Below are 12,186 nucleotides of genomic sequence, written 5' to 3'. Positions count from 1 at the left end.
CTCTGTCTGTTTCGCCTCCGTCTCAGGCTGTAGCTATTCAGTGACATCCCTGGCACCAGGACGGCAGCATACCATCCTGGATTTCTTTAACAGCCACACTAATGCCTGTCTGCTTAGAATGCCTACAGTGTGGAATTGCTTTTCAAGTGAATGCCGTACCAGTGTCCTTCCATTCCTCTTCCTCCCCTCTTGTGCAGCAGACCCACCCATGGTACCATGAGTTAGGTCCCATCTCCTCAACAGTTTTCAGAATGGCATATCTGTTAGAAAGGGGGATGGCGACAGGGAACTCCTGCACTACCTTCCATGCCCTTTCTGCCTGTTCAGTCGTCACCTGTGGTGTGACCTCCAAGTGCAATCCATGATATGCCCAGCATTGCAGAGCCTCCATAATGAATTCATCCACAAATTCTGAAATGCTGTTAGCCAATAGCTGCACATGTGGTCACCAGGGATACCTGAGGCTTACATGATTTGTCACATAGCAAGGAGGATGATATCATGGGTGTGAACTCTGCTGTCATGACTTTTTTAGATTAGATTACTTACAGTGTGGAAACAGGCCCTTCGGCCCAACAAGTCCACACCGACCCTCCGAAGAGCAACCCACCCAGACCCACTCCCCTACATTTACCACTTCACCTAACACTACGGGCAATTTAGCATGGCCAATTCACCTAACTGTGGGAGGAAACCCACGCAGACACAGGGAGAATGTGCAAACTCCACACAAACAGTTGCCTGAGGTGGGAATTGAACCCGGGTCTCTGGCGCTGTGAGGCAACAGTGCTAACCACTGTGCCACCGTGCTGCCCATGCTTCCCTCAAACCACTTAGTTACTCCTTTTCTAAAAATAATGTACTATGCCAATACATTATAAGCTTACTTCCCTTACACTAACTTTGCTTCCCTTACCCTACTTTTCTTAGAGAGAAGAAAGTTGAGAGGTGACTTAATAGAGACATATAAGATAATCAGAGGATTAGATAGGGTGGACAGGGAGAGCCTTTATCCAAGAATGGTGACGGCGAGCATGAGGGGGCATAGCCTTAAATTGAGGGGTGATAGATATAGGACAGATGTCAGAGGTAGTTTCTTTACTCAGAGAATAGTAAGGGTATGGAATACTTTGCCTGCTACGGTAGTAGATTCGCCAACTTTAAGTACATTTAAGTCATCACTGGACAAGCATATGGACGTACATGGAATAGTGTAGGTTAGATGGGCTTCAGATTGGTATGACAGGTCGGCGCAACATTGAGGGCCGAAGGGCCTGTACTGCGTTGTAATGTTCTATGTTCTTAAGATAGAGTTAGAGAGTTCTACAGCAAAAAACAGGTCGTTCGGTTCTACTCATCCCGTGCCAACCAGGTTTTCTAAGTTGTACTAGTCCTATTTGCCTGTGTTTGGCCCATAGCCCTTTAAACCTTTCCTGTCCATGTAGCTGTGCAAATGTCTTTTAAATGTTGTAATTACATGCCTCTAGTGCTTCTGGCAGCTCGTTCCATATATGTACCACCCTTCTGTTGAAAAGGTTTGCCCCTCAGGTCTCTTTTAAATCTATCCCTGCTCATCTTAAACCTATGCTGTCTAGTTTTTGACTCCCCTACCATGGGAAAAAGACCTTGGCTATTTAACTTATCCATACCCCTCATGACTTTATGAACCTGCATAAGGTCACCCCTCAGCCTCCTACGCTCCAGGGAAAAAAGTCCCAGCATATCCAACCTCTCCTCATAACACAAACTTTCTAGTCTCGGTAACGTCCTCATAAATCCTTTTTGCACCTTTTCCAGTTTAATAACATCCTTCCTATAACAGGGTGACCAGAATTGTACATAATACTCCAAACGCTCTGACTTTCACTTGCATGATAGCAGAGTTCACACCCATGATATCATCCTCCTTCCTGTTGTTTCCCATTAATCTCTTCTTCCAAAAAGATACACATTTTAAATCATGAACTAATCAACCCATCACTTCCCTCTAACCTCACTCTGAATTTTCTCCCCTGACGCTGAAGGTGTCAAATATCCCTCCCTCCAGCTGGGGGCCCTCTGAGCCTAGGTCTCAATATATTCTCATGAAGCTTTCCCTCTCACTGCTGTGTTTCTCATTTAAAGAAAAAGTTTCTCATTCCTGATGAAGGGCTTTTGCCCAGAATGTCGATCTTGTTGCTCCTCAGATGCTGCCTGACCTGCTGTGCTTTTCCAGCACCACACTCTCGACTCTAAAGAAAAGCTTCCTAAATTGAAAAGTCTGGAACATTATTCCTCTCATATACCAAGTCCATTAAAACAATAAGAAGGAAAGCATTTCTTGCTGTGAATTTGTTACTCTTTATTGAGTTCACTTTCTTCATTTTACTTGCATTAATTTGCGTAAAATATTAATTTCCCTGAGATGTCTGGCAATTGACCTTCTCCCTCTACTTAAAATTCTGATATAAATTCATTATTTGCAATTTCCTTATTTCCATTGAAAATTGCTCAATTCTCAGTTTTAAGGGCTCCTGATCTGAACATGATATGAATGCTAACATAGAAATGTTCATGCATCTTTAGACTGTTAATTAAAGCTTTTCCACTCCTCAATGCAATTTCATGTTCCTTTGTTGGCCTTAAGACCCATTGAAGAAGTTCATTGCATTTCTGCCATAGTTTGGACTGCTTAACCTAAAATAACAATGTTAAAATCCTCCAAGAAAACTGTTCTGTCCTTCCTGTATCCTTGTCTAATCTCTGTATCCATACAATTTCTGATAGATGTTACCAGGGGCCTACACAACGCTCCCACTATTGTTTTAAGTCCTTTTTTATTTCTTAATTCTATACATAAAATCTCCACTACCTGCTTAGCTCTCATTATAATCATTTCTTATCATTGAAGTTGGCGCAACATCGAGGGCCGAAGGGCCTGTTCTGCGCTGTATTGTTCTATGTTCTAAGTGATTTCATCCTAAATCATTTCGACTACTCCATCTCCTCAACCAGTTGCCTTATTGATCTGTAGTCCTTCTAAACTGGTATTTAAAGTTCTCCTATTCCTGACCATCTCACAGATGCATCTCAGCAAAGCCGACCTTGTCACATGCTCTTAGACGAACAGGAGTCTGCAATTCATTCAATATTTTTTAGGATCCACATGCTTTATAAAAAGCTCTTTACCCTCTAACTTGTGTTTCAGTTTTACTATATTGTGGACAATTTTTATTCTTTTGTCCTGGTTTAATTACTTCATGTCATATAGTTTTCCCTCCACGTGCAATGTTAAACCACCATTTCTGGCCATTACTCTGTTTCTCTTCTCATTTGTCTTTCTAAACTATTAGTTATAATTGCCAGCTGAGTCCTCCACCCCTCCACTCCCCACCACAGAACCCCTCATTCACTAGTTTAAGGACCTTGTGACCAGGCTATTTATCCTTTCTGTCAGAGTCTGCTTCAAATGAAGCCTGATCCAACTGGACAATGCCTTCCGGTACCAACCCTGAATTAAACCCTTCGTTCCCCAACATTCCATAGCCAAGTAATGAAGACCTTAGTACAAATGCAAAATACCTGGGAATGCTGGGATTTTGAAATAAAAAGAGAAAGTGCTAGCAATAATTAACAGGTCTGGCAGCATCTATGAACGACTTTTCATCAGAACCATAGTTTATATTGCAGATAATTCGCCTGATCCACGGTTATGTTCATTTACCTGTTTGAAAGGCATCCTGGAAGCCAGTGTTTTGAATCTTTATGCAAAACCCAGCTGCATGCAGCAAGCAGCCCAGACACCTTCTGAAATCTGGATATCAAGAACATAACAGCAATATCCACAGCACTTGTGGATCCAAGTGCATCCAACAATAATTCAGCTGCAAAACCTGTATTTGTCAGTGCAAATTAAATTGAAGAATATACCTGGAAGAACTAGATAAAGGAAATAACTCACCTGTCAGCTAACTGTCCTGCAATAAAGGAACCAGCCAGCACTCCTATAAAGTATACTGACGTAGAAAATGGCCCTTTCCAGCCATTGTCACATACTAAGTCCCACTGAAATGCAAATAGAAATGAAAAAGTCTTTATATGAAGTTTGGAGAAAGTTACAGACAAGTCATTTCTGTGTCTTGGATCTAACAATGGCATGTAATAGGAGTGAAGATTGGAAACAAATAATGGCTCAGCAAGACCACTATGATGTTAGCTTCACATCAGTGACAATACCAGCACCTTTAAGCCAGAGGACTGTGAGTTAAAATGCCACCTGAGAAGCTTCAGTGCACATAATTGGTTTCCACTTCAGCCCTGAAGAGATTTAAAAAAATATATCAGATGTTAATTTGTTATCCTGTCTGCCCTCTCAGGCAGATGTAAGTATTTTGCGTCTCTACTTCAAGAAGAGTAGGATTGTTTCAGTTTTACTAAATTGATTATTTATTTCATCTCATTTTTGGAATGTTGCTGTCACATTTCTTGTCATCACAACAGTGGTTACACTTCAGTAGTCATCTGTCTGTTTGAAATGATTTTGAATGCACAAACAGTATGTAAGGATCCATAAGATTATTCTTATTCCAGCAGACAACATACGATCTGCATTTTATTCGACTGTCACAAATATATTTCATCTGTTGAGGAAAACTGATAAGATTATATATTTGCTATTGAAGAAAGGAACACGCTTGCAAAGTTTTTCATCTTTCACTCATCTATTCAGACACAAGCCTTCCAATTTCAAAGGTGTTAAAGTTTCCATTGAATGCAAAACGATTGCCAATTGATTTGCAAGTCAACTCTGATCAATTGAGGCTATTTCGAGAAAAGGTCTTCAGGAAATGACATATATTGTTTTGAAAGCAATCTAGTCCAGAACATTGTAAGTCTGTAGAGATGAAAATTCTATTCTTGCTTAAAAATTGAAATGTTTTTCAACTTTTTATATATAAAGATAAAATCTCAGAATTTTTTTTGACCCCTGAAAATATGTTCTGAGTTTGGATAACTATAGCAGTGTGTGCCAATTCTTCTTCCTGTCTGCAAAGAACAGATTCTTGTACATTAATGCATGTGGCAAGTGAGCTCACAGACAATTCTAAATTGGTACAACAGAAGTCAAACAGTAATTTGACTCAGAGATTCATTTGATGCATTAGACATTAAGATTGCTTTACTGTCTCACAGGGTACTTGTAATAGGTGACAAATGAGCAAAATATACTTGAGACAAATGCAATAGAAATTCTGGAGATAGACAATAGTTCCAGCATTAGTACGCTGGAAACCCTACAAGCTGTGAGGCATTATTAAATGTTAGAAATATCATAACATATGTTATGATCCCTGTGGAAACTGGTAATATAAATGATGATATAAATGAAAATTAAACTTCCAGTGAAAGCTGAAAGGGTATCACATTAAAATTGATGATTTACGAACTTTACTGTAACAAACAGACAAAAACTCCTATTAAGTAAGCACAATTTCTATGTAACCTATATTTTAAACTACAAACCAGATCTTGCCCCATTTACTATAAACACTCACTTCAAAGGTGCACATGACACTGTCCCAGAAGCAGTCATTTTTTTTCCTGGACCCTGTGTAAAATAATTCTTAACTCATGAGGGTTTATTTCTCTTCCCTTTCTTTTCCAGCTGTTTAACTCTTAAACCCAGATTTGTCTTCCACAGTTAAGGTTTTTCTTGATGATTCACCCTCTAGCACAAGTAAGGTGAAATTCTCCAGCCTTGTTTAAAATCCTCCTGAATTTGGTCTTATCAATCAAAGTGTGAAGTAATTCACCTCACATTCCTTTACAATAAACCACAGATGCTTGCCTCTTGCTCAATCTCTTCTGGATCTTGATTTATCTTCATGGCAATGTGAATTACATCAACCTTGTTTTTTATAGCTATCTATGAAACCAAAACTCTATCTAATTTTGCACATAAATGCATGGTTTAATGCTTGATTGATTACAACATGCCATTTTTGACATCTTCCAGGCACTTTAGATACTAGCAGACCAACCATTGTAAACATAGATTCTGCTGCCATTGTCTCCATATGTAAAAACCTTACACCTTTTAGCAAGTAACTCAATCTGGACTTCTGCTTCACTTGCACAGCTGTTATCACCTAGGCCTGTTGTTAGGCAGATTTTAGGTAAAAACAATGACTGCAGATGCTGGAAACCAGATTCTAGATGAGAGTGGTGCTGGAAAAAACAGCAGTTCAGGCAGCATCGAAGGAGCAGGAAAATCGACATTTCGAGCAAAAGCCCTTCATCAGGAATAGAGGCAGAGTGCCTGCAGGGTGGAGACATAAATGAGAGGAGGGTGGGGAGAAGTTAGGCAAATTTTAGCCATTAGCAGTTAGACTTAGTGCATATATAGAATAGAAAAAAGGTAAATCAAGGGCAAATTGAGCAAACTGAGGACAATTTCATGAGCTGAGACATGATTTGGTAAAAGGGAACTGCAAGCAGCTCCTTCAATGTAAACCAGTTTCAGAGTGGTGGTAGTTATCAAAAACACAGAAAATTCAGAAGAAATACTCCCATATACAAGAGTCATTGTTAAGACAAAAAGCTGGAAGCTTATGTCAGATACTGAGACTCAAGTATTGCAGAAAGCACCAAGAAATACTGAAAATGTAGAAAAAGAAATGAAATTTAACAAAGCCCTTTCACAACTTTCAACATCCTGATGCACTTTATAGTCAATTTAATACTTCTGAAGAAATTCAGGAGCTGGTTTAATGAAGGAAATATGGCAGTTATCTTGGACTCAGCCAAGTATAATGAACAAGAATGCAAGGACCAAGTAATCTGTTTTTTGATGATGCTATTTGTAAGTATTGGTGAGCACACCAGAGATACAACACCACTGTTCTTCTTCAAAGTACTCCTTCAGTATCTTATATCTACCTGCTGTGTGCCCTGTTTAATGGAGACATGGCTCACTTCTCACTGTTGGAAATGTGTTGCTGGAAAAGCGCAGCAGGTCAGGCAGCATCCAGGGAACAGGAGAATCGACGTTTCGGGCATAAGCCCTTCTTCAGGCTTATGCCCGAAACGTCGATTCTCCTGTTCCCTGGATGCTGCCTGACCTGCTGCACTTTTCCAGCAACACATTTCCAGCTCTGATCTCCAGCATCTGCAGACCTCACTTTCTCCTCACTTCTCACTGTGCCTTGCAAGCTGAGGGATTCTCCATACATTGCATGGAACATACTTTGTCCTCAGGTAAGGCAAAGGATAGATGGATCTGCCTCATAATCAACACCTTGTGGTGCTCAGATTAGGTGACCCTGGTGAGTCACTGCTCCCCGGACATAGAATATCCCACAGTGAAATGCCGTCCCTATTATCTGCCACGTGAATTCACCTCCACACTCCTGACAGCAGTCTACATCCCACCCCATGCGGAAGTAAGGAATTCTCTGGATGAAATTTACACCGCCACAAAACCTCTGGAGACAAAGTTCCCCAAGGCCTTATTCATCATGACTGGTGACTTCAAGGCCAACCTCAAAAGGGTGCTACTAAAATACCACCAACATATCTTCTGCCCACCAGTAGACTGAACATCCTTGACCACTGCTATACAATCAGTCACCTACCGCTCCATACCCCATCCACATTTGGAAAAGTTCCTCCTCCCACCTTACAAGCAGAAGTTGAAATGGGGGAGGATCATTTGCAGAAAGTAAGACAATGCTGGTCTTATGGAAGTGGATAAGCTTTTCTAGGACTGCTTGGAATTAGTGGACTGGACTGTATTCAAGAATACTGCGGACAACCTACATGAATACACCACCACTCTCATGGACTTCAGTAGCAAGTGCATAGAGGACTGCATGCCAAAGAAGCCAATCCGTGTGTTTCCAAACCAGAAGCCTTGGATGAACTGGGAAATGCAGTGGCCACAGAAGGACAGGCATGCAGCATTCAAGTCAGATGACCCAGACCTCTGTTGGCTTCCGCAAAGCCAACAGAGATGCCAAGAGGCTGTCATGGACCAAGTTAGAGACCCAAACCGACCGTACGGACTCCTGCTGCCTGTGGCAAGGCCTAAATAACATAATGGGATGCAAAATGAAGCACAGCATGATATCGGATAAAAGCACAACCTTCCCTAATGCGCTCAATGCTTCCTATGCTCGGTTTAAGCAGAATGCCAGTGGGGTGGTGTCACCTGTCCCGACAGTCTTGGACATACCTGTTCCCCTCTGTCACCACTGCAGACGTCAGATCGGTCTTCCTGAGAGTCAACCCAAGGAAAGCGATGGGCTCAGTCAGAGTCGCCCCGGCCGTGCACTCAGATCCTGTGCGGACCAGTTGGTGAAGGTATTTGCTAACATCTTCAACCTCTCCTTGCTGAAATCTGAAGTCCTCACCTCTTCAAGGAGACCACCATCATCCCAATACTGAAGAAAACACATGCAGTGTGCTTCACCAACCACCACCCAGTGGCTCTGACCTCCATAATCATGAAGTGCTTTGAGAGGCTGGTCATGGCCTACATCACCTCCATCCACCCAGTCTGCCTTGATTCCCTGTAATTTGCCTATCGGTGTAACAGGTTCGCAGCGGACACGATTTCCCTAGCCCTGCACTTATCTCTGGACCATCTGGACAACATGTACATCTATGTCAAGCTTCTACTTATTGACTACAGCTCCGCCTTTAACACCCTAATTCCTTCCAAACCAATCTCAAAACTCTGAGACCTACATCTCAACTCCACTCCTGTAACTGCATCCTCAGCTTCCTGAACCCAGACAGCAATCATTTAAGATAGACAACAGCATGTCCTCTATGATAACCGTCAACTTTGGTGCCCTACAAGGATGTGTTCTCAGCCCTCTATGGTATTCCCTGTACACTCACGACTGTGTGGCCAAATTCTGTACAAATGGCATTCACAAGCTTCCTGATGACACCACAATGCCAGGTCGATATCAAACAACAATGAATCAGAGTACAGGAAAGAGAAAGAGGGCTTGGTGTCATGGTGCAATGATAACAACCTCTCTCTTAATGTCAGCAAAACAAAAGATCTGATCATTGACTAAGGAAGAAAGGAGGAGGGCATGGTGTTATCTACACCAACGGAGCTGAGGTGGAGAGGGTCGAGTCATGATAACTAACAACCAGTCCTGCACCTCTCACGTAGATGCAATGGTCAAGGAGGCACAATTATGCCTCTTCTTCCTCAGGAGGCTCAAGAAATTTGACATGTCCATAAGGACCCTCACCAACATTTACAGATGTACGATAGAAAGCACTCTATCCAGCTGCATGTTATGGCAACTGCTAGTTATGGCAACTGATTTGCCCAGGACTGGAAGAAACTACAGAAAGTTGTATGTGAAGCCCAGAGCACCACGGAAGCCAACCTTTTATCCATGGACTCCATTTACACTTCTTGTTGCCATGGAAAGGTGCCAACATTATCGAGAACTCATCCCACTCCGGTAATGTTCTCCTACAACCTCCTCTGTCAGGCAGAAGATACAGAAGCTTGAACACATGCACTAACAGGTTCAAGAACAGCTTCTTCCCTGCTGTTATTAGACTGATGAATGGACTGTCTAAATTCAAATAATTTTGATCTTGCTAACATTGATCTTGCTTTGCGCACTTCCTGTGCAGTTGTAACCTTGTGTGCCTCACTCTGTCTAAGCACCCTATGTCCTTGTTTGCTATGAACTGCCTGTACTGGTTGTAAAACAAAGCTTTTCACTGTTTTGACTGCAATAAATTAAACAAACAATTAAAAAAACTACCTGCAAGGCAGAACATCCCATCATAGACAGAAGCCACATGACACCAGGTTACAATCCAACAGGCATATTTGAAATGGCACAAGCTTTCGGAGCACAGCCCCTTTGTCAGGTGTAGTGAAACAGCAGCGCACACAGACCCAGAATTTATAGGCCGAGAGATCAAAAGATCATACAACTAGTGTGACTGGAGTGTCAGATAATATGTCTCTGCGGGTGACCAAGAGTGTTAGATGGTGTGTAAAGTATTTATAAAGTCAATGTCAATGCTGTGCTGTCATGACAATCAGGCAGAGCGATAGGAATATATAAAAGGGGACATCTCAGTTCAGGCACTGCATTGTAGGTATGAGGTTTTGGTCAGAATCTGTCTCAGAGTTTTAACGTGGAATCAGATTGGTTTTATTCCGGAAGCTGGAATTCATAAGATGCCACACTGACTGATTGTGACTACAAGTTGTATGTTTTTTGAACAAAATAGAATGTCTGCAAATAAAAACATCTTTGATTAAATGATTCACCCTATAGATTTATATGTGTATGAGTGTGTGGGAGAGAGACCGAGAATGTGTGAGTGCGCATGACAGAGAGTGTGTGTGTGTCTGTGTGTGTGTTTGTGTGAAAAGTGTGTGTGTGATACACAGGATCTGTTCAGATGAGAAGGGATGCGGAAGTTTGAAAGACACCCTCAACTCATCAAGCGCCAGTTCTGACATGCCATAGTGAAAAACAGCAAAGACCTCCTCTACAACAGACACAGGGTAAGACTGATTGAGTATCTTTCATCGGCCAGTATTTCCCGAAAGCGAAGAAACTATGACATGTTCTTTGCAGCCTTCAACATGTCATCGATGACCATGAGCATCTTGCCAAGATCTTCCCTACACCTCCAGTTCTCACCTTCAAACAACCGCCAAACCTTAAACAGACCATCGTTCACAGCAAACTACCCAGCCTTCAGGACAACAACACCCACAACACATACAACTCTGTCATGGCAACCTCTGCAAGATATCTCAGAGCATCCACTTGGACACTACCATCACACATGGGAACACCACACGGCAGATACTCATGTGACTTGTTCAACGTTGTCTACCACATATGCTGCAGGCAAGGATGCCCTGAGGCATGGTATGTTGGCGAGACTATACAGACGCTATGACAACAGATGCACAGTCGGGGAACACTTCAGCTGTCAAGGACTTTCAGCCTCCGATCTTCGGGTAAGCGTCTTCCGAGGTGGCCTCTGAGATACACAACAATACAGAATTGCCAAGCAGTGACTGAAAGCCAAGATTTGCACCAATGAAGATGGCCTCAACTGGGATCTTGAGTTCAGGTCATGCCACAGGTGACCACACCACACTGTTCTGAATCTGTAAAGCCTTCCTTACGCTCCTGTTTTGACAACATCACCTTGATAAATAGTCGTCATCTCTCTACCTTAATTAATTTATACAGTTTTGAATTATTTATTACTCTCTCTCACTCACAAACACGCACACACACCTTCAGACTCTCTCTCTCTCACACACACTCCCATTCTTTTTCTCTCTCTCTCTCTCTGACACACACACACACACACACTCACAATTGTTATTCACTTCTGGGATGTGGCTAATGAGCATTTGTTGCCCTTGGGAAGGTGGTAGTGGGCTGCCTTCTTGGGCTGCTGTGGTCCATGTGCTGTGGGTGGGCCCGTGGTGTCCTTGGTGAGGAAATTTGATGCAGGATTTTGGCCCGGTGCCAATGGAGGAGCGGCAATGTATTTCCAAGTCAGGGTGTTGACTGGCATGGAGGGGAGCTTGTAGATGGTTGTGTTCCATGTGTCTGCTGCCTTTGTCCTTCGAGATGGAAGTGGTTTTGATTTTGGAAAGTGCCATCTAAGAATCTTTTGATTTTCTATGTCGCATCTTGTAGATAGTACATGCTGCTGCTATTGAGCATCAGTGGTGGAGGGAGTGGATGTTTATGGATGAGGTGCTGGTCAGGTGGGCTGCTTTATCCTGGGTGGTGTTGAGCTTCTTGAGTGTTGTTAGGGTTGCACTCGTAGGGGCAGGTCATAGAGTCATAGAGATGTACAGCTTGGAAACAGAACCTTCGGTCCTACCTGTCCATGCTGACCAGATATCCCAACCCAATCTAGTCTCACCTGCCAGCAACCGGCCCATATCCCTCCAAACCCTTCCTATTCATATACCCATTCAAATGCCTCTTAAATGTTGCAATTGTACCAGCCTCCACCACATTCTCTGGCAGCTCATTCCTTTCACGTATCACCCTCTGTATGAAAAAGTTGCCCTTTAGGACTCTTTTATATCTTTCCCCTCTCACCCTAAACCTATGCCCTCTAGAACTGGACTCCCCCACCCCAGGGAAAAGACTTTGTCTATTTATCCTATCC

At 42.6% G+C, this 12,186-nt stretch overlaps 1 protein-coding gene and 1 long non-coding RNA gene across 3 annotated transcripts in view; one reads left to right on the top strand and one right to left on the bottom strand.

Moving 5' to 3' along the window:
• Positions 1-12,186, top strand: part of LOC122556570 — a 248,550-nt gene that overhangs the window by 79,716 nt on the left and 156,648 nt on the right. The gene's annotated exons all lie outside the window — the stretch shown is intronic.
• The window catches only part of LOC122556568 (solute carrier family 22 member 5-like), a 74,174-nt gene that overhangs the window by 38,198 nt on the left and 23,790 nt on the right, over positions 1-12,186 (bottom strand). The window contains exon 2 of one of the 2 annotated variants that reach the window (XM_043703384.1): positions 3,941-4,044. In XM_043703384.1, coding sequence (XP_043559319.1) covers positions 3,941-4,044 — 104 coding nt within the window. Of the gene's footprint in view, positions 1-3,940; positions 6,221-12,186 lie in introns of those variants that run through there. The other variant, XM_043703383.1, reaches the window with a different exon arrangement.

The sequence above is a fragment of the Chiloscyllium plagiosum genome, chromosome 14, assembly GCF_004010195.1.
Source record: "Chiloscyllium plagiosum isolate BGI_BamShark_2017 chromosome 14, ASM401019v2, whole genome shotgun sequence".
In the NCBI taxonomy this organism is placed as follows: domain Eukaryota; kingdom Metazoa; phylum Chordata; class Chondrichthyes; order Orectolobiformes; family Hemiscylliidae; genus Chiloscyllium; species Chiloscyllium plagiosum.
The sequence above is the reverse complement of the archived record's forward strand: the minus strand, read 5'-3'. Positions and strand labels throughout refer to the sequence as shown.